Raw genomic sequence first — 27,980 nt, forward strand, 5'->3', positions numbered from 1 at the left:
GACACCACTCAGGGATTTCAGAGGTAATTGGGGACTTTAACAATGTTTATTGGCTGTGATGGGAGACAACTGGGAATGGATCAACAACACTGTTGACAGAGTGAAAAGATGGAAGCCTCTACAGAATAAAAATAGTTTTTCAGGATAAAAAAAATAATGGAGCTAAAGCACAGGGAAAACCTGTCTGGGTCAGTCTGCTTCCACCAGACACTGGGAGATGAATTCACCTTTCAGCAGGACAATAACCTAAAACACAAGGCCAAATCTACACTGGAGTTGCTTACCAAGAAGACGGTGAATGTTCCTGAGTGGCCAAGTTACAGTTTTGACTTAAATCTGCTTCAAGATGTATGGCAAGACTTGAAAATGGCTTTCTAGCAATGATCAACAACCAACTTGACAGAGCTTGAATAATAATTGGCAGGTATTGTACAATCCAGGTGTGGAAAGCTCTTGGAGATTTACCCAGAAAGACTCACAGCTGTAATCTCTGCCAAAGGTGCTTCTACAAAGTACTGACTCAGTGGTGGGAATACTTATGTAAATGAGATATTTCTGTATTTCATTTTCAATACATTTGCAAAAACAATCAACATGTTTTCACTTTGTCATTATGGGGAATTTGTGTGTAGATGGGTGAGAATAATAATAAAAAAAAAGTATCAATTCTGAATTCAGGCTATAACACAAAATGTGGAATATGTCAAGAGGTATGAATACTTTCTGAAGGCACTGTAGGTGGATGCAGTGGATTGAGACGCAGCCCAATGCAATAAAAACATATCTATCTTAAACTTATAGATTTTGATGGGGATATTTTTATTATGTTACTTAGATTGACGCACGGATTAATAATCTATGTATAAACAGTTATTCCAGAAACAAAGGCAATTCATGAGGTTCTTTTCAATTTTATCAAAACAAGGGAATCTCCATCAAACTTTGGCACCTTTTAGTACAAAAATAAAACCAGAATGAAGTTGACACACCCCAGTTCTCACATTCACACAACAATGCTGTGATTAAAGGGATAAATAAAATGCATTAGAGTTTCAAAATTACAACAACTCAGTGTCAATCACACACACAGTGCTACCCCTGTCTACACAACAGAGGCTACAGAAAAGGAAAAATGATTTCAAACACTTGTCGACATGGCAACTACACCAACGTTCTCGCAAAACAGTGCTTTTGATTCCTGACTGTTTAAGATTTCATAGTAGTAAAAAAAAAAAATTATGATTACGACAAACGGTAATACTGGACAGGTAGTCTTTGAAATGTATAATTTGTAAAAGACAAGCACATCTGAACTGTGAACAAGCACACAAACATTCAGGGACGGGGGAAGATTTGAATCTCTTTAAGGCACGAACGCAAGGAATGTTCCTTTTTGACCTCTTAAGTGTCTCAAAGGGGAATGACGAGAGACACACGACTTAACCAAAACTCTGAAAGTGCGCAGGGTTCTCTTAAGACTGTAGGAAGGCATAGGCCTACAGTCTGTAGCCGTGGTAGATATGGTTAAGCTGATCAGTAAGGCACAGATGTGTTAGTTCAGGTCTGTCTCTGACGGGACAGGGCCACCTCCTCTTCAAGGAGACTTGACAGACCATGGGTAAGGAAAGGGAGATGTATCTTTTACTCCAGGGGATTCTGGGGGATGTGTCCTTCTGCCAGTGCGTCTGCCAGTAGTTCAGGTCGAAGGCATTCGATGGGGCACTGGATGTTCTGTAGGAGACAGACAGACAGACAAGAGGTCATTATGGGTCCAACCTCCGCATGGGTTTTCAGGTTATAATCCAACATATTGTTGTGTTTTGAGAGCGTAGTCTATGACTCACCACTTTGCGTAGGGTGTTGGTGGGGTCTCTGTATCGGACGGGCTGCAGCAGACTAGACTCAACCTCAGCACCTGGTCTACGACAGTTCTCACAACGCCAGCCCTGAGAGGAGGACAACACACATTACATTTACACACATGTTGGTCATTTAGCAGGTGCTCTTGTCCAAGTTGCATTCAACTAAGGTAGGTAAGACAAGCACATATCACAGCCATTGCCAGTAAAAGTGACCTGTTGTCCTCCATAGCAGGTGCAGGTACAGATGGCTCCCAGGTATTCCTTCTGCCACTGGTTACCAATCTGGTACATCTTCCCATCGTCATAGCAGCTGGACTCATCTGTAAACACACACGCAGGAGAAGGAATCACACACACACAGCCTTTGAGGTCACACAGGCAGACATTGATGAGATCACACAGGCAGACATTGATGAGGTCACACAGGCAGACATTGGAACTGTACTTTGTTGTATTGTGACATGCTGCCATAGAGGACAGAGAAGTTATGGATTCTTCCTTTAATATCCAAACAAGGTGTGGTGGGAGGTTAAAGTGCTACTTACGTGGTTCACACTTGAACTCTCCCTTCCCGTTGCCCAGGCAGGTACAGCTCATCATGGGACCGTGCTCCTCCTGGCGCTCCCATTTCTCCCCGACACGGTAGTTGTTACCTCCATCATGACACCACTCTGTTGATGGACAGGAACAGAGGGAGAGAGAGGGAGAAAGAGACAACAAAAAAGGTCAGACATCTTGCATAACATCCCACACTGTCTCCCGGATTGGTGTAACCAATATGGCAACCATTCCACCCAGCCAATCAGGTGGCAAGGTTTCATAGGGATTAATAAAGTTTCTTAAATTGCACTGAATTTAAGAGGTAGTTAGATACTCACTAGAGGAGTCACATCGGAAGTGTCCACTGCCTAGTCCCAGACACCTGCACCACAGCTTGAAGCCCGTCTCAGACATGCGCTCCCACTCGGTCCCAACGTCATGGTAGGTGGCTGTGAAGGTGTCGTAGCACGAGTCCTTATCTGAGCCGGTGGAACCCTCTGTCACTAAAGCGGAAGAGAGGGGGTTAATTTCAACAGAGAATCACAGACTAAGTTATGTAAGTAAATGCCTATCTATGAACTGTATTTTCTGCCCGTGGATTCAGGATTCACTCATACCATCTATTCTATAGGTTAGATTTCAGTATTGGTCCTAGATCAGTTGTCATAGTTACTGCTGGTTCCTTACGGGTGTTGCCGGCGGTGATGATCTCCTCCAGGATCTTGTGTTTGAGTGCCCCCTTCAGGGCCTCTACGATAACGTTGTAGGAGGCTCCGCTGGTCAGGCCGATTAGAGTGGCACTGGTGGAGGTACCAGGCAGACGCATCTGAGATGGGAGAGAGAGAGGGAGAGAGGGAGAGAGGGAGAGAGGGAGAGAGGGAGGGAGGGAGGGGGAGAGAGAGAGAGAGAGAGAGAGAGAGAGAGGAAGGAAAGGGAGAGAGAGATGTCTCTTAGATGTGTCTTTGTGTGTGTGTGTGTCTACAGTGCATTCTGGTGTCCATGCCGTGCCCTCTTACCTGGAACATCTTCTCGTTGACGTGTGTCAGAGGGTTGCAGGACACCAGGTACTCTGAACTCTGCTTGTAAGGCTTCCAGGCGATGGTGGTCTGGGTCTGGGCCTCTTGAGGGACTCCTGTGTCGTTCTCTGGAAAACCAAAGGGAGAGCCACCAGGCACGTTCACCCTCACCACTGGCACCCTGTGCCCCTCCGCGTCCGGAAGGGGCACAAACACCAGGGGTGTTTGGGGGTTCCCATAGGGTGTCTGGCCATTCCTAAAGGGTGCCTGGCCATTCCCATAGGGTGTCTGGGGGTTCTGGTGTCCGTTGTTGTACTCAGTGTACTCCACGTTCTGGCCCTGGCCGCCCAGGGTATGTAGGCCGTTCTTACCCACTACTGTTGGGACACTGTTCTCGTTTTCTTCAGGCACGTCCAGGTGGTCATAGCCCCCGGGGCGGTTGGGGAGTGGCAGTGTAAGCAGGGAGTCACGTTCTGGCCGGGAGAGAGGGGTTAGGAAGCAAGCGAGTTAGGGAGGGAGTAGGGAGTTAGGGGAGTTGCAGTAGCATAATGCTGCCAGCAGGGGGTGGCAGTATGTCCGCAGACTACAGCCACTATTGTACTGTAAAGCACTGCACTTCAGGTAGAAGTTGCCCCTAAGCACAGATCTAAGATCAGATTACCCTACCCCCATTTTGGTTTTAACCATTAAGGGGAGTGGAAAAATATCTGACCCTGTATCAGTGGTTTGGGCAAACATTTACTCCAAAGCCTGCAACTGCCGTCAATTTCTTTTGAATCGCTTGTTTATTCAAAAGGCATTCAAAGTGAGTGAGCGGTATTATTGTTTTAAAAGGCACAGCTATTTGTAACAGATGCTGGCACGACTACAAACTAAATCTAACATCTAGGTCTATGAGCTGCTAGGCTGTTCTTACAATATTATATTGCAACTATGCACATGTGCTGGGCTTCCAAAACCTTTCTTTGTAACATCACCATTCAGGTACAAAAAAATAAGGTTTTGGGCCGTGTGTGTATGTAGACGTGTGTGTATGTAGATGTGTGTGTATGTGTAAAGTGTGTATATGCTGTACTCACGAGTCCTGGCCGTGCCCACCAATGGGGTGCTTCTCTGGACATTCTGAAGAGCAATGATCTTGATGATGTACTCGGTGCCTGGTCTCAAACCTGAAAACATCCAACAACATCAACCATCAAACTCAGCTGGAGTAAATCAGATGTTGATTTGAGTCAATTAAGGTATTTTACATAAACTGGGCGGGTTGAGAGGCTTGATCTTTCAGAGGGTGAAGAGGAAGGGGTGGAGTTTAAGCGGGTGAGGGTAACTTTGGAGAGAGAGAGAGAGAGAGAGAGAGGGCAGAGTTTGACGTTTACCAGAGATGGTGGCGTAGTTCTGGCCAGCGTGGGGGCGGGGGGTAAGCTCACGGGGCTGCGCCCTGCCTGCCTCCTCGTAGGTGATGTAATATCCTGTGATGCGTGTGGCGGGTGGTTCCCAGCTGAAGGAGATGGAGTTGGGGGTCAGGGAGGTGAACTGGAGGTTGGTGGGGGAATGCACCGCTGGTTTGGCTGTGGTGGCCGTGAGGGTGAAGGGGGCACTGCGTGCATTACCACTGATGGTGTAGATGTGGATGGTGTAGGTGGTGCCTGGCTCCAGACCTGAGGGACATCATACACAACACACTGTCAGTCAGTCAAGATCCCACTCTGTACATGGGTAATGTAGTTTACTATAATGATGATAGTTTATGTGAAAGTGATGACGGATAGTTGACTGTATGGGAGCGATAATAGGTAATGTAGTTCACTTATAGATGAGAGTGGTGAAAGCTGGGTGATGTAGTCTACTGTAGATTAGAGTGGTGATGGGTAATGTTGTTGACTGTAGATGAGAGTGGTGAGCTGTGATAGCTGGGTAATGTAGTCTACTGTACAGTACCAGTGATGGTGTAGGTGCGCTGCTCTCCGGGGATTGTCTTCTTGATTGTGGGGCGGCTGCCGCTGAGAGGCTGAGCTTCGATGAGGTACCCAGTGATGGTCTCAATCTTAGCGCGCCAGGTCAGCGTGATGGCCGAGTCCTTCACGTCAGAGATACGCACACGCCGAGGAGGACTGATGTCTGGGAGAGAGGGAGGGAGGGAGAGAGAGAGAGAGAGGGAGAAAGAGAGGGAGAGGGTGAGTTTACAGTGAGTAAACCAGGGGCCAGTAAAGTTCAACTGTGTGAAAGCTGCTTACTGTCCAGCGTGGTGACCTCTCCCTCCAGGGGTCGGCTGGTCACAGAGTTCTTCAGGGCGTAAACGTGCACTGTGTACGTAGTGGCCACCTACACAGGAAACACATTGTGACAGAGACATAAATACAGTGATAATACATTACCTGAATTTAGACTGTTTAGCAGACACCTTTATCTAGAACACAGTTATGACATACATTCAGAATACTGTAGGATGTTATTTACCATGAGTCCTGGGACCACGGCACGTGTGGTGTCTGGGGCGATGGTCATCTCCTTGGTGGGTCCGTTGTTGTTCTTGGGGTTGACAACCACACGGTACCCAGACAGCCCGGGGCTGGGGGAGCGCCACGACACAGTGAAGGAGGAGTCACCAACCTCAGAGATGTCCAGATTGGTGGGGACAGGGATGGCTGGGGGCAGGGATGGACATTAAGTATTCATGTGTGTGTGTGTGTGTGTGTGTGTGCGCATGTCTGTGCGTCTGTATGCGTGTGTGTCTGGTATCTCCTACCTGTGGCCTGTGTGCCCACCAGTGGGGTGCTGGGGGTGCGTCCGTGCAGGGTGATGACCTTAACGGTGTATTCTGTGCCGGGGCGGAGATTCCTCAGCACCACGGTTTCGTCTGTCCCTCTGGGTGCCGGGCGCAGCTCTCTCTCGCCCTCCTCAGGGCTGGAGTACAGCACGCGGTATGATGTCACCGTGCCATCCGGACTGTCCCATGTGATCCTCAGAGAGGTGGAGTCCACCTCAGAGAAGGACAGGTCCTTTGGACGGTCCATTGCTGCAAGGAAACAGGGGGATGAAGGTCAGAAGGAAGGGAACATCAGAATAGCATACATTTCAACATTTCTTAAATTTTTCTATAATGACAGATCAAGGTTTTAGAAACAACTCTAACGAAAACCGAATGCACGCATACACACATGTACACACACACACACACACGCACCTGTGATGGCGTTCTCTACCAGAGGTGTGGAAGGTTCTCCATCGGTTCCCAGAGCGGTCACAGTCAGAACGTACTCCACCGTGGGCATCAAGCCAGTAAACGTCATCTCGGTCTGATCTAGAACACGGAGAGAGAGAGAGGTTGAGCACATCAGTATAGCTGTTGAAGCTAACAACAGAAGCTAAATCTCCTTTCTATCAATGTCTCACAACACCGTCACAAAATGGCTGCCGTACATATGATCACAGATGGGCAGAGGACAGTGGAGAGAGCAGGGGCCAGTCTTACCAGGGGCCACCACCTCAGAGAAAGAGGGGCCCTGTCCGTTCTTGGGGACGCTGGTGACCCTGTAGCCCTTGATGGGGCCCTGGGCCGGGGACCAGCGCACTGTGATGGTGTTGTCCTTCACATCTGTCACATCCATGTTGGTGGGGCCCTCAACGTCTACAGAGAAAGGAACAGGGAGGAAGGGAGTGAACGAAGGAGATATGGGAGGAAGATACAAATACATTACAAATCTACACATGAATCTAAAACAAAACATTCATATGATCATTCCTAACTACTGGTAGATCAAGGCATCATTTCCAGATAACCAAATAAATGAGAAATCTGAAATTGCAATAACGGACACTAGATGGCGACACCAGTTCAGAGCCTGTCCTGTCCCAGACATGAAGCATGAATATGTAATTGATCATGCGTAATTAATATGAACAAGGCACTTAACCCTAACTGCTCCTGTAAGTCTCTCTGGATAAGAGCGTCAGCGAAATGACTCAAATGTACATGTAATAAATGTGTATTAAACCATCAGCCCCGTACCAGTCTTGTGAGTGACGTAGATGGGTGTGCTGGAGGCCGGGCTGTCCCCTCTCCCTGTCACAGCGTAGACGGTGATGGTGTAGTCTGTCCCGGGGTTCAGGTTAGAGATGGTGGCCTCGGACTGGGAGCCGGGGACAGTGAACTCCTTAGCAGGGCTCTCTCCACCTGTCTCTCCATGGGTGATCCTATAGTACCTCACGGTGACAGAGGGGGCGTCCCAGCGGATGGTGATGCTGGTGGGGCTGGAGGAGGTCACTTCCAAGTCAGTGGGGGCGTCAGAGACTAGTGGAGAGAGAAGATCAGGAAATAAGACACAGTTGTTGAGGATAGATTGAAAGAGAGAGAAAGAGAAAGAGAGAGAGAGAGAAAGAGAGAGAGAGAAAGAGAGAGAGAGAAAGAGAGAGAGAGAGAGAGACACTGACTGACTGACTGACTGACTGACTGACTGAAAGAGACTGAAAACATAGAACAATAACAGATAAAGACATGAAACCAATCTATACTACTCACTAGTAGCCTGAGTGCCAGTGAGAGGCAGACTCTCCGTGTTCCCGCTGACAGCATAGACCTCAACACTGTACTCTGTCTCGGGGGCCAGGCCGGTCAGGGTGAAGTGGCTCCTGGTCGGGGGCAGTCTCTCGTCCTTGGCCCTGCCTCCGCTGGTCATCTGGTAACGGATACGGTAGCCGGTGATCACGGCCCCAGGGGCCAGCCAGTGGATGGTGAAGGAGTTGGTCAGGACGTCATTAAACTCCAGGCCAGTGGGAGAGTCCAGGGCTACAGAGGAGAAGAGAGACACATAGCCATGATCTACATGATATACACACTGTACGCATACACATCATACACATCATACACATCATACACATCATACACATCATACACATCATACACATCAACACATATCATACACATCATACACATCATACACATCATTCATATCATACACATCATACATATCATACATATCATACACATCATACATATCATACACATCATACATATCATACACATCATACACATCATACACATCAGTTACTATTTGTGCAAAAATACCTGTGCATTTGTCTCTCTCTTTTAGCCTTATAAACTGTCCTGTGTCTGTCCATACTCACTTGTTCTCTGAGTGCCAGTGACTGGTGCGCTCTCTCTGTCCTCGTAAACACACACCACGCTCACCCTGTACTCTGTGTTGGGCAGCAGGTCTGGAGGAGAAATGGACAGGAAAACATTTAGCCTGTTAATGACCTCATAGTTAGTCTCAAAACCGACGACACAACACATTGTATGACCCTCAGAGGTATATGATACACTACATATGACAGTAGTATTAGTGTTCTATTTAGTTCAGGGGTATAGTCATTAGGTCATAGGTCATGATGAGGTCATAGGTCATGATGATGTCACTCACTCTGCAGCAGGAAGGTATTGGTGGCTCCGCCCACGTTGAGCTCCTTGACGTCGTCGTCGTTGCTGCCGGGGTGGTAGCGGATGACGAAGCGTGTGATGTCACTGGGCGTGGGGACGTTGGGGACGGTCCAGGTGACCCTCATGTGATCGGGGCCCACCCCTCCGAAGTTCAGGTTGGTGGGGGCGGGGACGGCTGTGGTGGGAGAGGGAGGGGGGGGGGTGTAATCAGGATAATAACTAGGAAATTATGTGGTAACAATAGATACCTTTAAGGAATTTAACTTGATGGCTTCTATTCCCAAAAAGACCACAGTTAAAGGTAATGATAGATTAATTTATGACAATTTGACCATTTAATTACCAGGATATGACCATTTTATCATGTAATTACCAGGTTATGACTATTTGACCATGTAATTACCAGGTTATGACCATTTTATCATGTAATTACCAGGTTATGACTATTTGACCATGTAATTACCAGGTTATGACTATTTGACCATGTAATTACCAGGTTATGACTATTTGACCATGTAATTACCAGGTTATGACCATTTTATCATGTAATTACCAGGTTATGACCATTTGACCATGTAATTACCAGGTTATGACCATTTGACCATGTAATTACCAGGTAATGACCATTTGACCATGTAAAGCATAACTACAGTAAAGCATAACCAACAGGCATTTAGAATGAGAAATAATATAAGAGCATGCCAAGGAGAGTGGTGCTCCACACAGTTACCTCAAGGCCATCTGTGGCATGTCCAGATGGGACAAGTCAACCAGACAAGAGAGGACACATTAGAGAGCATGGCAGGTATGAAAGAAAAACCTGGATGCAATCAACAATGACATTATTGCTATGATCAGAATATATAACTACAACATGAGTATGTAAGGTTTGTGAGGCAGTATGTTCAGTTTTTAGCTTCTCTCCTAGCCCCCCCCCCCCCCGTAAAGTTGAAGGGTCAAATCACCAGTCTGGGTTTGCTTTCTGCGTGTGGCCGGCTCGCTCTCCCCTTCCTCCGTTATTGTAGTGACACTGATGTCATAATCCACACCGGGCTCCAGCCCGCGCACCGTATAATAACCCGTCGACGAGTCCACCGTATCCACGATGATGGGCAAACTCTCGCCCGACGCCATAACCGTTATCCGGTAACTGGTGATGGCGGTAACGTTTACCAGGGCAGTCCAGCGCAGGCCGATAGTGGTGTCGGTGACGTCGACAAAGTGGAGGTCATTTAGCTTGGGTACGTCTGAAAGGTTAGAGTGCAAAGCGAGGCGCAGGCAGAATAAGACATACAGACATAGAAACCATGACAACAGACAGACATAATCAAAGCACATGAATTAACGTTCCCCGTGATGCATAGCCATACACAGTGGGACAGACAACATTATACACTGTAGAATAACAACAGTAGCCATGCTGTTAAGAGTTATATTATCACACCCATAAATTACATTGACTAGATCAATGACAGGAAAGGATGCTCATGGGTTTTCAGAGCAATGGTTTTTCAACAGGCATATTCACATGACATCTTCGATGAATTAACAGTTATACCTTCTCCATGCATAACTTATGAACAAACAATTACAGTTCAGCCAACGACCATGTTAGCAGGACAGTGTGCAATTGAGGCATCACAACGAACAAAATACATACATGTACTGCAATGGTAATTCAGAATAAAGAAGTGAGGATTTCTTCTGAAATTAAGAGTGCTTTTAGGAATTATCCTTCAATGGAAAGTGCTTTCAGCGTGATCAGCCGTTACAGGGAGGTTTCCTGGCAGGGAGATTCTGTACTTCAGAGAGAAGCCAGACTGGGAGGTTTATGGGAAGTTGGGCCCGTCCAGGAATAGCACATTTATGGAACGTGTACCGGAGTGTGAAGTGGGAAGAAATCGGAGTTGGGAACGGTGAATATAAGAAGGGGTGGCAGAAATATTGAATCGTACTTCAACCTTTCCTGGCCACGGATTGAGAAGGAAAGCTATCCAATAAACTCACACACACAGAGTGAACACACACACACACATTCAAACACTCCCCTTAAAACCAACCAATAGCGAAGACTCAGACAAAACCATTGAATGTGTTTGTGTGTGTGTACATGAGTGTGTCTGTGGGTATGTACATGAGTGTATGTGTGTGTGTGTGTTTATGTGTTGTGTGTCTTTCTTTCTGTCGGAGCAACAGAACACTAGCTCCACAGCAAACAGACACTACCTGATCCTGAATCAGTTTAACCCTTCAACACAGCACAGCTCAACCTCAGCCCGTGCTTGGGTCCACTGATCTGAAATCAGCTGTGTGTAGCTGGGTGAGACAGCCAGTCCTACCTTGGGTGACAGTGGTGGACACAGGGACACTCTCCAGGTTGCCTTTGACAGTGTAGACAGAGACGTTGTACTCTACTCCTGGACTCAGGTTCTCCAGGATTAACTGGTTCTGGACCGGCTGGACAGACTCCTCCAGGGAGTGTCCTCTCTGCCCATTGGTCGGGGTACATGTCACTCTGTAGCCTGTGATGTCTGTAATAATAATAACAATAATAACAATAATAATAATAATAGTAATAATAATTATAATAAAAATACAAGAATAATTTGGTGGGTGCTTGTATTTGTCCTATTTCATATATGTACAAGTGTGAATTATACGCATGTGTGAATTGGAAATGTGTTTTTTGCATCTCCCATCTCCCCCTGAGACACCCTCAGAGAGTGGGGTCACGGCCAAGGTATTTTAGGGGAGGGGGGGACAGGATGGCAGAGGAGACAGGGAAGTGAGCAGTGGAGTTTACCAACCTAGATCTGCTAGGATTACATGTAAGTACTTGTTACCATTTAAAAGAGAGAGAGAGAGAGAGAGAGAGAGAGAGAGAGAGACAGAGAGATAGAGAGAGAGAGAGAGAGAGAGAGAGAGAGAGAGAGAGAGAGAGAGAGAGAGAGAGAGAGAGAGAGAGAGAGAGAGAGAGAGAGAGAGAGAGAGAGAGAGAGAGAGAGAGAGAGAGAGAGAGAGAGAGAGAGAGAGAGAGAGAGAGAGAGAGAGAGAGAGAGAGAGAGAGAGAGAGAGAGAGAGAGAGAGAGAGAGAGAGAGAGAGAGAGAGAGAGAGAGAGAGAGAGAGAGAGAGAGAGAGAGAGAGAGAGAGAGAGAGAGAGAGAGAGAGAGAGAGAGAGAGAAAGAGAGAGAAAGAGAGAGAGAGAGAGAGAGAGAGAGAGAGAGAGAGAGAGAGAGAGAGAGAGAGAGAGAGAGAGAGAGAGAGAGAGAGAGAGAGAAAGAGAGAGAGAGACAGACAGACAGACAGACTCCTACAGAGAGAAGCCTTGTTCCTACTGGCACAACGTTCTGAGGTAAGACAAGGTCCAGACATAGTGATCCAGAGCCACAGTGAGCCTGTCCTGGTTCCTGGGCCTTGGGCAGTGTGTCTGTGGTGTGAGCTGTAGGAGGGAGCAGAGTCAATATTTACCTGGCGTGTTGACGTTGCCCCACAGGACAGTCAGCTCACCCGTGTCCACGTTCGACTGTGTCCTGAGGTCAGTGGGGGGAGACAGTTCTGGAGGGGAAGAAACATCACATAAGTCTATACGTGGTAAAAGAAAACCTTGTGGCACATTTTCAAAGTCTACAGACTACCTTATGGTTTAAGTAAACTTACTGTGAGAACCTTAAAACAACCTCATTACTCCCTAACTTTACAAAATCAATATAGATGTGTTTTTTACCCCAAAATGGCCGCAGCAACAACACGTCTTCCTTGGAAAAGAGGTCTTCTGACCTCAATAAAATAAAATAAATCGTTGACCGGAGTCTCTCTCTCTTTCTTAGTTACTTACGAGTGACAACGTTTTTGGTGATGGGGTTTCCGCGGTCGCGTCCGTTGATAATGGGCTGTACGCTGTAGGTGTACTCAGTTCCAGGGGTCAGGCCTGACACAAAGATACTTCCTGAGTCAGAAGTCACATCCCTGGGTGACTCTCCTCCCTGACTGGGCCTCACAGACAGCCTGAAGCTGAACCTGCTGACAGGGGTCCAGGAGATGATGATGGAGGTGTCTGTGACATCAGTGGTGAAGCGAGGGGCATTACCCATCTTGGGGGCTGAGGGGAGGAGAGAGAGAGGGGGGGGGGGAGAGAGAGAGACAGGGGGGGAGTAAGAAAGAGCAAGAGCGAGAGAGGGGGGAGTGAGAGAGAGAGAGGGGAGAGCAAGAGAGAGAGAGAGAGTGGGAGCGAATATAACATCAGTTTCTTTCCTTTTTCTGCTTCATAATTTAAATAAACTCAAATCTGGAGTTGAATTGATCAGTAGTACCATTCAAGCACCCTGCCACAAGCTCAGCAGAATAGAAGCCTACAGTACTCACAGGTGGTGAAGATGCCATTGACTTCCTCACTCAACACGTTGTCCTGCTCAGAGTGCAGTTTGACTGTGTAGTCTGTGTCGGGGCGGAGGCCTCGCAGGGGGAACTGGGTCTGACCGCCTGGGATTCTCTTCTGGGTGGGGCTGGAGCCCTCCACACTCAGGAACAGACGGTAGCCGCTGACGCTAGCCCTGGGAGCCTCCCAGATCACTATGACACTGTCCTCGCCGATGTCGGTGAAACGCAGGTTGGTGGGGGCGTCGGGCTCTGAGAGGGTTAGCACACATAGGGTCACATCATGGGTATAAAGTATAAACACAGTGTATGTATGAGTATCTAAGTCTATCTGCGGGTTTGAAATGGACTAAATTGCAGTCGGACTGCTCAGCATCACTGATCTACCAAACCTTGCATCCCACATAACTACTTATAATGCGATGAAGATTAGCAATCCTGCGCCTCGACTTGCTCAAACTGATCCCCTCAACACGCTGTCTGCACATGTCTACTCACTGGTGGCTCTCTCTCCTGTCAGTGGCTCACTCTCCACTCTTCCGTTGATGGCGTAGATGTTGAAGCGGTACAGGGTTCCAGGCTGCAGGTGGGTGATCTCTGCGTACGCGTTGGGCGTCATGGGCAGCTGCAGGGGCCTCTGGGGCGTGTCGCCGGGGGTGACAGGGGCGAAGGTCACGCGGTAACCCGACACCTCGCTAGGCGGGCCAGTCCAGCTGATGATGATCTTCATGTCAGACACCTCGTAGAACTGAAGGTCGGTCGGGGAGTGGACTTCCTCTGTGGACAGGAAGTAGGAAGTGGTCACTGAGTTGACTGAGGTCATCTTGTGTGTTGATGTCCTATTGCCTTGTGTTGCGGTGCAAGAAAGACGGAGTCAGATGAAGTGGAAACTATACGCTGATCTAAGGTCTGTGTTGGATTGCAATGTGAAGGCTACTTCTACTTTACCAGCTGAGAGGAAGTTGGAAAGACAACGCCATACAGGAAATGGAAACTGGAGAATGGAGAAACTCTGCTGTCAAGATGAGAAGGATTTAGAGCAGAAGGGCGGAATCAACAAGAATGACCCAGATACCGTGGAGAGAGAGAGCGTGCGTTGTTTTTATGTGTGTGTGTGTCTGTGTGTGTGCAGGCAAGTGTGTGAGTCTGTATCTCACACAGCTTTCTCATATGAAAGTACATAAATCAGTGAGGGAGGTGACAGAACCAGACAAATCTCAATCTATCTGTCAGGTCCAGTCCAGAACCAAACAGAGGAGAAACCTTACCCCAGCTCCCATCGGGCCCTATACGGCTATCCGAGAGCCCTAAGCTCCTCCAAGCTCACATTAAATCTACCAACTGTCACTCACAGCTCGGACTGACTCCAACTGGGGAACAGCATGACTTCAAATGTTCCTCTTGAGAGAGAGAGAGAGAGAGAGAGAGAAAAAGAAAGACAGAAGCACACCCCTAGAAGGTACAATGAAATGGCTCCATGGCTTCAAACTATACTTTTACTTCCTGGGCCTACACTCTTAGAAACAAAGATACAATCTAGAACCTAAAAGGGTTCTTTGGCTGTCCCCAAAGGAGAACCCTTTGAAAAACTATTTTTTTCCAAGAATTTAGGTGTATAGGAAATGATTGATTCTATGTTGGAAGGGTGATAAAGTGCATGCCAAAATCAACTCAAAGTCAGTTCAAACCATGGCTGAGGTAGAAATGACAGAAAGCGGATTCAACTGTTGTGATGGAGGACATTCGTCAATGGCCTATGCTTCTTATAGGAGCCAAGGGCTTAAGTCAAGTAAGTCAAGTCTGAGATTGGGTTATGGTTAGAGTGTGTTTTAGGGTTAGGGTCATGTGTGGTCCTGTTGTCCTGTATGCTGTCCACTACTCTACCTGGTGCTGGCTCTCCGGCCGTGTTGACCTGGACGAAGATGGGCTCGCTCTCCTGGTTCTCCTCCACAGCGTAAATGCTGATGTTGTAGAGCAGGCCAGGTCGAAGATCAACCAGGGTCACAGAGGTCTCAGTGTCTGGAAGGATGAGCTCGGTGCTACTGCCCTCTACTGACGGGGTGAAGACCAAACGGTAGCCTGTGATGGGGGCCTGGGGCTTGGACCAGCTGATGGAGATAGAGGTCTCTCCCACCTGGTCGATCTGATGTTCAGCAGGGGCATCAGGAGCTGAGGGGGGATCAGGAGCACTGGATTAGAGAAGAGCTCAATTTATTCCTGTCAGAGAGTGAGTTATATTGGTGAAGGGTGAGGGTGATGAAAGGTGAGGCTGATGAAGGTTGTGGGTGGTGAAGGGTGAGGGTTATGAAAGGTGAGGGTAGTGAAGGCTGAGGGTAGTGAAGGGTAAGGGTTGTGAAGGGTGTGGGTGAGGGTAGTGAAGGATGAGGGTGGTGAGGGTAGTGAAGGATGTGGGTGGTGAAGGATGAGGATGGTTAAGGGTGAGGGTAGTAAAGGATGAGGGTGGTGGATGGTGTGGGCGATATAGAGTATGTGTGATGAATGGGTGAGGGTGATGAAGAGTGTGGGTGATGAAGAGTGTGGGTGAATAATGGGTGTGGGTGATGAAGGATACAGGTGATGAAGAGTGTGGGTGATGAAGAGTGTGGGTGATGAAGAGTGTGGGTGATTAATGGGTGTGGGTGATAAACAGTGTAGGTGATGAAGGGTGAGGGTGATGAAGGGTAAAGGTGATGAAGAGTGTGTGAGGGCTGGTATATTACCTGTGGTCTGAGAGGTAGTGAGGATGAGGTTGGGTTCTCCCTGAGTGGACACCTCGTACACGTTGACGTTGTATCTACGGCCAGGCAGGAGGTCACTGATGCTCACAGAGGTGGTGGTACGGGGCAGGTCTGACGGACAGAGACAATCAATCAATTAAATAAGACATCAATCAACCAATCGGGCTAGTAACAAATTAACACATTCACCAATCAACCAATTAACTAATACAATAAAATCAATCAACCAATCAAAAGCCTGCACACACAGCAGCCCTCCAGGACCAGGAAGGAAGAATGATGGACTAGTGTTTATTCATTAGCTCACATAACTACTCAAAAGTTTTTCCATAACACATTGGGAACCACTGTCGTGGAGCTTCGAAAAAGATCACCCGAGACCGGAATACAATGGAAAGCTCTTCTGGATGGCCTATGCTGCAGGAGTAAGACTGGAATACACTGGAAAACTATTCTGGATGGCCTATGCTGCAGGAGTAAGACTGGAATACACTGGAAAACTCTTCTGGATGGCCTATGCTGCAGGAGTAAGACTGGAATACAGTGGAAAACTCTTCTGGATGGCCTATGCTGCAGGAGTAAGACTGGAATACACTGGAAAACTCTTCTGGATGGCCTATGCTGCAGGAGTAAGGCCTTAGTTAGGACAGTAAATGTTGGAGTTACTCACCCAGGACCTGAGGTTTGGATCCGTCCTCACTCAGTTCATACTCCACTCTGAAGCCTGACACGGTGTCGGAGGCTGACACCCAGGAGATGATGAAGCTGCTGGACGTGATCTCTGTCACTGACTCAGACGTGTCCACCACGGGGGGAAGCTGGGTAGTCTCACCCTCAGAGGTCACCCCTACTGGACGGGGGGGGGGGGGGGGACATTACATTAATGAGACTTAATTGAGATTTGTGGGAGAGAGACAGAGAGATGGTGGGGTGGGGGTGTAAAGAGAGAGAGAGAGAGAGTGAGAGAGCGAGAGAGAGAGAGAGAGAGAGAGAGAGAGAGAGAGAGAGAGAGAGAGAGAGAGAGAGAGAGAGAGAGAGAGAGAGAGAGAGAGAGAGAGAGAGAGAGAGAGAGAGAGAGAGAGAGAGAGAGAGAGAGAGAGAGAGAGAGAGAGAGAGAGAGAGAGGCTCTAAACAGAGAATACACAGTGGCAGAATACCTGACCACTGTGACTGACCCAAACTTAAGGAAAGCTTTGACTATGTACAGACTCAGTGAGCATAGCCTTGCTATTGAGAAAGGCCGCCGTAGGCAGACCTGGCTCTCAAGAGAAGACAGGCTATGTGCACACTGCCCACAAAATGAGGTGGAAACTGAGCTGCACTTCCTAACATCCTGCCAGATGTATGACCATGTTAGAGACATATTTCCCTCAGATTACAGCGATCCACAAAGAATTCGAAAACAAACCCAATTTTGATAAACTCCCTTATCTACTGGGTGAAAAACCACAGTGTGCCATCACAGCTGCAAGATTTGTAACCTGTTGCCAAAAGAAAAGGGCAACCAGTGAAGAACAAACACCATTGTAAATACAACCCATATTTATGTTTATTTATTTTCCCATTTGTACTTTAACTATTTGCACATTATTACAACACTGTATATATACATAATATGACATTTGAAATGGCTTTATTCTTTTGGAACTTCTGAGTGTAATGTTTACTGTTAATATTTATTGTTTATTTCACTTTTGTTTACTATCTACTTCACTTGCTTTGGCAATGTTAACATATGTTTCCTATGCCAATAAAACCCTTAAATTGAAATTGAAATTGAAATTGAGAGAAAAGTGTAGATATATAGAGTAACCAAAGAGACATATATAGTACGGTCGGTGTAACATTCATACACTCAAAACACACACACACACACACACACACAGTTGGGAGACTTACGGGAGCCGTAGGTGGTGGTGAAGTCGAAGCGGGTGACCTCGCGGCGTCCATAGCGCAGGATGCTGATCAGCTGACCCTCATAGGTAATACCTGGCCGCAGCCCGGCGATGGTGTACGAGTTCAGGTTACCTGGGATGGTGACCTCTCTCCAGGGGGCACGGGTGTTTTTCTACCAGGGGTCAAAGGGCAGAGAGCAGAAGTGAGAGGTCAGGGAGTGAACTTCAAAGATGGTAAGGGTCAAAGTGGTGCATACATCATGGTGATAGGAACCAATGTGTATCTGAAGTGTTCCTTCACTAGCTCCTTACTAGCACATTCATGGTGGTATTGACAGCCAACTGGTCTAATACTATAACTATACAGTCAGGTCCATAAATATTTGGACATTGACCAAGTTATTGTTATTTTAGCTGTCTACCACAGCAGTTGGAACTGCCAGTGAAGCAAGCCATCATTAGGCTGTAAAATCTAAACAAACCCATCAGAGAGATAGCAAAAACATTAGGTGTGGCCAAATCATCTATTTGGTACATTCTTAAAAAGAAAGAATGCACTGGTGAGCTCAGGAACACCAAAAGGCCCGGAAGACCACGGAAAACAACTGTGGTGGATGACAGAATATTGATTTCCCTGGTGAAGAAAAACCCCTTCACAACAGTTGGCCAGATCAAGAACACCCTCCAGGAGGTAGGCGTATCTGTGTCAAAGTCAACAATCAAGAGAAGACTTCACCAGAGTAAATACAGAAGATGTAAACCATTGTTAAGCCTCAAAAACAGGAAGACCAGATTAGAGTTTGCCAAAAAACATCTAAAAAGCCTGTAGAGTTCTGGAACAACATCCTATGGACAGATGAGACAAAGATCAACTTGTACCAGAATGATGGGAAGACTATGGAGAAGGGAAGAAACTGCTCATGATCGAAGCATACCACCTCATCTGTGAAGCATGGTGGGGGTAGTGTTATGGCGTGGACAAAAAAAAACCTTACATTAAAGATGAAAGTCTACACTTAAAGCACATCTTGATTGTTTCCTTTAAAATCCATTGTGGTGGCATACAGAGCCAAAATGATGCAAATTGTGTCACTGTCCAAATACGTATGGATCTGACTGTATATCTCTCTATATACAGTAGAGTATATATAACCTACAGTGTCAGGAGTATGAATGAGTCCTGAGAGTTGAGATCATATGGAATATAAAACAGTGGGTAGCTTTTACAGTCTGGCCTGCACTACTAAGACTCTCATTCTAACACTCTCTCCATGCCCAGCCTATGGCCAATGTGGTCACTGGCATTGACTCTCTGCCCCTCCCTGCTTCTGGGGACATTCAACTTGGCTTCAGATGATCGGAAAACTACAGGTTCTTCACAACAAGAGAGAGAGAGAGAGAGAGAGAGAGAGAGAGAGAGAGAGAGAGAGAGAGAGAGAGAGAGAGAGAGAGAGAGAGAGAGGAGGAGAGAAAAAGAGAGAGCGAAGAGAGAGAGAGAGAGAGAGAGAGAGAGAGAGAGAGAGAGAGAGAGAGAGAGAGAGAGAGAGAGAGAGAGAGAGAGAGAGAGAGAGAGAGAGAGAGAGAGAGAGAGAGAGAGAGAGAGAGAGAGAGAGGGAATAGGGGACTGCCATCCAAAACATACAAACCACTACCACTTAGCAGGAAATATGTTTGAATTCAATAAGGGTTAATAAGCATTTCCAACAGCTTGGCAGAACAAGGCCTCTTCAGAGAGAGAGAGAGAGTGTGAGAGAGGAGAGAAAACTGTATTTTTCCTTTAGGAGAGAAACACACAGCATTTGTACTGTAGCTGGATGTTGAGGGTTGTTCATGTGTGTATGTGTGTGTATGTGTATGTTTTTCAGGCGAGTTCAAGAACCCCACACAACCTTGTTTTTCTGTGCTCAAAACCTGTCCTCTTCTTCAGAGTTGACACACAGACAACTAAATGTTGCAACCTCCTGTTTGTGCACTGGTTTAGTCATTACTTTTCAGCAACACTATTCAGGATTGGAATAGGAACATCCATTTCAAATGATTCATGATTTTTTTAAAGAACAACATGTGAGAAACAGTACCTGGAATAACTTGTTTCCACTTTGGATATCTGAGAATTAAAACAGGTAGAGTACTTCAAGAGAGTATGTTCAACTCTTGTGGTACTTCTTCCTGTAACACAGTCAGTCCACCACTAGCGGCATAGCGTGGCTGCACTACCACAAGTGACCATTATCTAGGGTGAGCAGTAGAGAGCCACTTACCACTCTCCACTTGAGGATATACTGGGTGATGTGTGAGGAGGCAGGGGCGTTCCACTGGATGGGGTGGGAGTCAGGCTGCTTTCCTGCCTCTGTGATAATCACCTGGACCGGGCGGTGGCCACCTTGGGGGAGAGGAGAGGAGGGAGGAGGAGGAAGAAGACAGGGGTTCTTCTATTACAAATCTCTAGTCTACTATCAAGCCATCTGTCACAGACATGATGGTACTGAACAAATGCAATGTATTCTCCTTGAACAACTTTATATTAAGGTTCTGGAAATAAACACACAGTTGTTAAAAGTCACATTCGCTTTTCAGTGTCAATTGGTTCACTGTTCACACCAGACAGACCTGGTCTGACCAAAAAAGATCCTGTCCAGACTCAGGTCAGCTTCACCCTAGACTAGCTTGCCAGTACGTACAGTGGCTTGGAAGGAGACTAGTCCTAACCAGAAGTCTCTCCACTGTCTGTTTCAACCAATCATGACACCCACAGGGCCTGTAAATCACTAGGTGTCTTCAGTGTCTGAAATCGCACCAGGGCAATATGTCCACCCCCACTCACACTCACACACCTACACACACACACCATACATATGCACACCTCCCTCTCACAGGTGAGCAACCCACAGCAACAGCGGGGAGTCATTTGGGGCAGTCAGTGAGGTCCTTTGACCTGCACTCTTAAGGTCCCTGACCTGCACCAAACATAATGTACTGGGTGATTACCTGAAACTCTAAACAATCACAACATTTACTGGGTCTGTATCTGTAACAGGTCACATGGGACAACTAGGGCAGGATGACAGGGTTCAGGGTTCAGACTGGGGTCAAGGTGTTTCAGAACACTGCATCATGGTTGCCAGTTGGTAATTCCTGGTTTGTGTCATCTGAATACAGCCCAGCTGAGCTTTTTGATTGACGCCGTCATCTATAGAGCACTGGCTCAATGCAGGACTAGCCAGTGCTGTGAGGGGCCTTGTAGTAGGTGAAGGTGGGACTGTTTCACCCAAAGCGTGTTACCAGACAGTGGATTGAGAGAGAGACAGGTAATTAAGTCCCCCAACGCAGGTAATTAAGTCCCCCAACCTCTCGCCCCTCCCTGCTTAGCGGGGTAGAGCAACAGTACTCAGCCTCTCAGTAGGGGAGAGCCAACAAAGACCTCCTAAACTACAAAGACCCACGGAGGGAGGGGGGCGAGAAAGGTGGACGGACGCACCCCTCTCCATTTGCCAGACATCAAAGTTTAGCAGCCCCTTCCCCCTCCCTGCAGAGGTGGTGAAGGAGTGACACACCGCCCCCTCGTTTAATTTCAAAGGGCCTTTTGATAGAGGGAGGTTGGGGAGTATTTAAACAGGGAGCGAATGGGAGAGTTAAAACACAACACAGATTAACTACCAGCAGGTGTCCCAACCGTAAAGAGAAGGGGGTGGGTATTGATAGAGAGGGAGGGGTAATGTCCTTGATCAACACCCCACTGAAGACAGCCCTTACCTGGGTTATCTACCCTGCCCCTCCCTGCCCCAGAGGACACCCTCAGGCAGTTCCACTTATGCTTCAGCAGTGTGCTGTTTTTGTCACACTTCTGTTAGCCAATCAGACTCCTCTTTTACCTGGGAAGGTCTGCTGTGGCTCGCAGCTCATCTCGCCGATGCCATTGCCGTAGCAATAGCAGCGGTAGAGGACTTGGTGGATGGTTTTGTCCCAGGTCTCTCCAATCTGATAGAACACCCTGCTCTCAGGCTCCTGGCACTGGTCTGGAGGGAGAGAGAGGAGGAGAGAGAGAGGAGGGAGGAGAGAGAGAGAGAGAGAGAGAGAGAGAGAGAGAGAGAGAGAGAGAGAGAGAGAGAGAGAGAGAGAGAGAGAGAGAGAGAGAGAGAGAGAGAGAGAGAGAGAGAGAGAGAGAGAGAGAGAGAGAGAGGAGGAGCGAGAAAGAGAGTGGAGAGAGAGACAGAGATACAGAGAGAGAGAGAGATAGAGAGAGAGAAAGAGAGAGGAAGGAAAGGAGAGGGATTAGAATTCCTGCTGCCAAAAATCTCTTTAGAATTTCAGCCCCTCTTCTTGGATTCATATAACTTTCCACTCTGTTATTATCCCAGTGGAATCTGAGCCAGTCCCTGACTACATATTTTCCTTATTGCTTTTGAAATGTATCATGATAGATTTATCAAGAATTCAACTGTAAAGGCACGGACACACCAGTAGCGTTTGCCGGCGGAGAGTACTTAGCAGCTCTGAACAGAGTGCTGTCCATCATTTGCAAACCGAGTACAAACCGATTCTACATGTAGAATTGCGCAAAAATATCGTCAGTCAGACGTCCACCAGCAGGTGGTCCCTAAAACACAGCGCGCCGAAACAAACGGCAGATCATGTGTTTCCCCTTAGGCCATTGTTTCATTCCATTCTGTTGTACTGAATGGGAGGAAACATTGGTCTGAGTAGAGCATGATAGAACATGCCAGAGGTGCGATAAGGCTTTATTGAAGCTCTGGAGAGAAACCAGAGAGAAACTCACCGATGGCGTCGCACTTCCAGCGCCCGCGTCCCTGTCCATAGCAGGTGCAGTTCATCATGTAGCCCTGGTCATGGAGCTTGGTGAAGGTCTGGCTTACCTCATAGGTCAGCCCGTCCACGATGCACTGGTCTGGGGGAGGAGGGAGAGGAGACAAGGGGTTTTAATGATGTACTGGTCTGGGGGAGGAAGGAGACCAGGGGTTTTAATGATGTACTGGTCTGGAGGAGGAAGGAGAGGAGACAAGGGGTTTTAATGCTTTCAGTTCATTCTACAATCCAGTTGTCAAGGCTACTGGGTCTAGAACCAGGTAATGACAGTATAACTCATATGACTGTTGTCTAACAACACATAAGAGAACAGGTGTAGTAAGGTGGTAGGACCTTTGACTTGGGAGTAGGCGATGCAGCTCCACTCTCCGCGGTTGTTGCCCATGCAGGTGCACTGCATCATGTGACCCAGGACATCGTGGCGTTTGTCCCACTGGTCTCCCACACGGTACATGACCCCATCGTTGGTGGTACACGTCTCCTCATGGGCTGGATGGAGGGAAAGAGGGGTCAGTGAGGGGACGTGTGTGTGTGTGTGTGTGTGTGTGTGTGTGTGTGTGTGTGTGTGTAGGTGGCATGGTTAATCTCTTTTGGAACTGAGACAGATGTTTTTTTTGCCAGACAGACTCTGGACCCATGCCAGTGTGTGAGCCCTATCCTCTGCCCAGTGGAGCCAAGAGTCATTAATAATCATTCTAACAGGCTCTTATAGAGGCATTACTCAGCTCTCTTCCATGACCGTTCCCCCGTCACTTCATAGCTTTTAAAGACCAACTCATTAACTGCCCATTGAACCTCTAACGGCTCTGTAGACTGTAAGTGACCCATTCAGTTAAACAGTCATTATTATCATCTGTAAGGGCAACATCAGACTGATAAAGACAAGCCTAGTACATTTATCTTGATAAGACCTCTGTCAAATAGAGGAATTCAGAGAATGTTGAAAACAGTAGCCCACCAGACCTTCCCACGCCCACCATACAGAGCCTGAAGGACCTTATAATAGAGGGATCTTACCTAACTATAGTCTTGTTTGCATGCCAGTAAAGATGGGCTAGTCAATGTACCTGACTGCTACTGTGATTGTATATTGTTTGGTGTGAGGGCCTGAGACGGGAAGAGACATGTGAATTGACAAATCACACACACACTCACCAGCCATGGGGCAGAATCCGTAGCGCTGCTCTCCTTCGTAGTTGGTTGTGGTACCACACCACCTCATGCCGTCGCGGCGCCCATCGGCGGTACAGTCAGTGTAGTTACGCCCATTGTAGAGGAAGGGGAACTGGCACAGGGCACCGTTGGAGTTACCCCCTCGGGTCGACACCAGGGCTACACCGCAGATCAAACATTCAACAGTTAGATATGCTGCTAACTATCTATCTATCTAGCTATCTAGCTAGCTACAGTATATATATATCTATCTATCCATCTATCCATCCATCCATCCATCCACCCACCCACACACCCACCCACCCACCCATCCATCCATCCATCTACCTCCCTCCCTCCCTCCCTCCCTCCCTCCCTCCCTCCCTCCCTCCCTCCCTCCCAGACTCACAGTTCTTCTCGGTACAGAAGGAGTACTGCTGGTCTCTATGGTAGTCAGAGGTGGTGCTGCACCACAGCTGTCCATCAGTCCGTCCCTCTGAGGTACAGGAGTAGTAGGTCTTATCCATGAACACAAAGGGGAACACACAGGCCTGGCCTTCTGAGTTCCCACCGTACACCTGGCTCTGGCCCTCTGGAGGGGAGGGAGAGAGAAGGGGAGACAGTTTTAGACCAGGTTAGATGAGGTGAGACAGGTTTAGACCAGGTTAGATGAGGTGAGACAGGTTTAGACCAGGTTAGATGAGGTGAGACAGGTTTAGACCAGGTTAGATGAGGTGAGACAGGTTTAGACCAGGTTAGATGAGGTGAGACAGGTTTAGACCAGGTTAGATGAGGTGAGACAGGTTTAGACCAGGTTAGATGAGGTGAGACAAGAGGTAAGACAAGCCTTGACTATGGAAATATATTTTTTTGAGACACACCCTTCTACTTTCACAGGAACTCTTGAAGTATTAGTCTGAGTTAAGACTCACCCTTCTCCTCACAGCTGACGGCCCCAGTACCCTGGCAGGTACACAGCATCTGCTTGCTGCCCTGGGTCCTGATCCAGCGCATGCCCACATGGAAGGTGGCGCCCGAGTCCGTGCGGCAAGCCCCCTCCTGGGGGGGTTCGGGGAGGGTGGAGGGCAGGTGGAGGTCCGTCTGGATGGTCACACGAGTACTTCCTGTACCTGTTCCTACACCTGTTCCTGTACTAACACCTGTGCCTGCGTACCAGGAAGACAAAGAGAAATGTGTTTACATATCACAGGCGGCTGGTGGTAACTTAATTGGGGAGGACAAGCTCATTGTAATTGCTGGAACGGAATTAATGGAATGGTATCAAACACATGGTTTCCATGAGTTTGATACCATTGCATTCACTCCATCCCAGCCATTATTATGAGCTGTCCTCCTTTCACCAGCCTCCTCTGTTTCCTATATATTCATTTATAACCTGTATATCAATGTATAACCTGTTCATTTACTTATCTATGTATTTAAATATATCTACATCATTTTTTACAAAGAGTGTGTGTAAAACACAAGAGGGCCGACTCACCAGTGGTGGCAGAATGTCTCTCACACTTCCACTCTCCTCGGCCATTTCCTGTACACAGACACTGGAGTTGGTTTCTGTTAGCATCTGTCTTGGTCCATGTGTCTCCGATGCGGTAGGAGGTCTTGGTGTCCTGGTCATTACAACGGTCTAAAGAAATAAGGAAAGGAATGATGAGCGTGTGTGTGTGCGTTTACGTGTGTATGTATGTGTGTGTGTACTTACTCCTAGAGGTACAGGTGATGCGTCCGTTGCCCTCCCCCAGACAGGTGCAGTCGATCATCATCCAGCCTTGGTACGATTTCTCCCAGGTCTGCCCCACCACGTAAGACACGCCACCCGTGTTGTCATAGCAACGCTCCGCTGCACAAAAACAAGTACCAAAAACGTTGTTATTATTGTAACCCTAATTATTTGACTCAATTATCTATCACCTTCTCCAAAGGGCCTGTGGGTTCGATGTTAAAGAGTTACAATCAAGTTATTTTCTATACTTTAATCAGCACAAACGTTAGTGGCACGATAGGTTACATCTCCATCACTTCCCTGTCACAACATCTCTCCTGTGAATCCTCCTCACGCGCAGGTGAATCTTGGAAGGGTATTTTCAGAATAAGACTTATATCAACAGTGTGCGGGTCTCCATCTCTTCCAGAATAAGAGTCCTAACATAAAATCTCAATGGCAATGCCATAATAAAAGTCTCAGATACACATGACATATTTCTGATTATAGAATATATATTTCTTATTCCAAAACCATGCCTACATTATCATAAAATAATCATCACCATTAGGGCTTACCACCACATGAGTCACCTCACCTCACTTTCCATGAAAACACTAAACTGAGCTAAATCAATAGTTATGGGGCAACGTTTGGGAAAGGGATGTCTGTCATGATCTTCAAATATTTACATTGACATCAAGCACTATTTCCAATAAATTACTCAAAGGACGACTTTGAACCGCAGTTTGACTGGTTCAAGGACCGTTAAGAAAAACATTTATTCCAACAACCCACAGGCCAGACATTCATTCCCTTGAGATTACATCTAGTCTTCTTCTACTCCAAGACCTCAGACAGACACTCACACAGGGGTTTACAGGTCCTCAGACAGACACTCACACAGGGGTTTACAGGTCCTCAGACAGACACTCACACAGGGGTTTACAGGTCCTCAGACAGACACTCACACAGGGGTTTACAGGTCCTCAGACAGACACTCACACAGGGGTTTACAGGTCCTCAGACAGACACTCACACAGGGGTTTACAGGTCCTCAGACAGACACTCACACAGGGGTTTACAGGTCCTCAGACAGACACTCACACAGGGGTTTACAGGTCCTCAGACAGATAGACACTCACACACGGGTTTGCAGGTCCACTCTCCCTTGCCGTTTCCCAGACAGACGCAATCCAGCATGTAGTCGCCGGTCTCGTGGGGCCGTCTCCAAGTGTCCCCGATTTTATAGGATCTGCCTCCCTCGTGGCAGCGGTCTGGAAAGGAAAAGACCATACATCATTATTCATGAACACGGACGTACTACATAAGTGCACAAATAATATTATGCGAGTTGTCTGGGAAGGGGAACTCACTTCCGATGGTGCAGCTGATTTTGCCGCGGGCGGAACCGATGCAGGTGCAGTCCCACATCATGCCGTCCTTCGCCCTCTCGTAGGTCGCACCCACGGAGTACGTCTGGTCGTTGTATTTGTCATAGCAGGTCTCCTCCCCTGCAGAAGACACCCGAGAAGACTTTCAACATGCGGCCGTAACGTTTGAGATAAACGAAGCGACTTCTGTGCGCAATGGCAAATGTGCCAAAAAGGGAACGCGCTCTAGAGCGCACGGAGGTTGTGTGCGAAACTAAAGAAATGGCCTACTTCATTATATATTCAAGTCTAGGGCTCCAGCTCACCTTGGGGTTTTGTTTTACATTTGATCCCTGCCGCTCCGTTGCAGGTACAAAGCAGTGTACTCCCGCGGTAAGCCTTCTCCCATTGATCGTTTAGTCTGTAAGAATGTCCGTTCTCATCGCAGCCTGCAAGATGATGGAGACACACACAGAGCCATTAGTCCTGAGCAAATTCGAGGCATGATAGGTTAGTTAAACACCCATATTCAATACATTTACAGTAGTGATTTAAAAAAATAATAATCTTAGATGTCCTTCATATATGGAATTGTAACTAAATTGTTAATTACAAATTTTTTTTTGCTGTTTAAAAAAAAGTTGTGGGTTCAAGGTGCATTCAAATGTTTTATCTAAGGGACAAAATCTAACATTAAGAGCAAGTCTACATACCTTGAGCAAGGGGTACTGTGTCTGCGAGGTTGGGATAAACTTGTTCCTGAGCTTGTCTCTTGTTTTTCCCTTGGTTCTTTGGCATACAATGGACCGCGCTGCTTACGCACAGCGCAACCAGCAGCCCTGTCACTGGGCTACCAGTCATTTTGGTAAATTTAAGAAGAATAAAAAAATAGGACACTTTTACGTTTCCAGTTATGTCCTAAATAAAAATAAGAATGATCGAGGTGCCGTGAAGTTGACCGTCAGGAGCGGATAGTATTCTCTCCCCTTGCTTTCCAAATATTCCCCCGTTGCTGCTTTGACCGCCTTTCCTGCAGCCGACGCGA

At 47.4% G+C, this 27,980-nt stretch overlaps 1 protein-coding gene across 4 annotated transcripts; it reads right to left on the reverse strand.

Moving 5' to 3' along the window:
- Positions 1 to 895: 895 nt before the first annotated feature.
- fn1b (fibronectin 1b) lies at positions 896 to 27,980 on the reverse strand. 4 transcript variants are annotated; one of them, XM_041843363.2, is made up of 42 exons: positions 27,649 to 27,980; positions 27,262 to 27,384; positions 26,939 to 27,076; positions 26,708 to 26,839; positions 25,563 to 25,700; positions 25,341 to 25,487; positions 24,772 to 25,005; positions 24,249 to 24,431; positions 23,843 to 24,019; positions 23,021 to 23,176; positions 22,641 to 22,769; positions 21,736 to 21,879; positions 20,125 to 20,246; positions 17,868 to 18,036; positions 16,639 to 16,815; positions 15,951 to 16,079; positions 15,115 to 15,399; positions 13,729 to 14,007; positions 13,219 to 13,482; positions 12,692 to 12,955; positions 12,325 to 12,411; positions 11,195 to 11,386; positions 9,821 to 10,102; positions 8,839 to 9,030; positions 8,543 to 8,632; positions 7,938 to 8,204; positions 7,428 to 7,709; positions 6,891 to 7,046; positions 6,603 to 6,719; positions 6,165 to 6,434; positions 5,876 to 6,063; positions 5,653 to 5,740; positions 5,357 to 5,536; positions 4,795 to 5,076; positions 4,498 to 4,587; positions 3,419 to 3,891; positions 3,090 to 3,228; positions 2,741 to 2,905; positions 2,408 to 2,533; positions 2,076 to 2,182; positions 1,845 to 1,946; positions 896 to 1,731 (listed from the first exon to the last, which is right to left on the reverse strand). In XM_041843363.2, the coding sequence occupies exons 1-42, from the start codon at positions 27,794 to 27,796 to the stop codon at positions 1,642 to 1,644; spliced, it is 7,503 nt and encodes a 2,500-aa protein (XP_041699297.2). In that variant the 5' UTR covers positions 27,797 to 27,980; the 3' UTR covers positions 896 to 1,641. The 4 variants fall into 4 exon arrangements, with proteins under 4 accessions (XP_041699297.2, XP_045062286.1, XP_045062288.1 ...); XM_045206351.1 differs by having other exon boundaries at positions 16,639 to 16,818; XM_045206353.1 differs by lacking the exon at positions 9,821 to 10,102.

The sequence above is a fragment of the Coregonus clupeaformis genome, chromosome 22 (genome assembly GCF_020615455.1).
Source record: "Coregonus clupeaformis isolate EN_2021a chromosome 22, ASM2061545v1, whole genome shotgun sequence".
Lineage (NCBI taxonomy): Eukaryota > Metazoa > Chordata > Actinopteri > Salmoniformes > Salmonidae > Coregonus > Coregonus clupeaformis.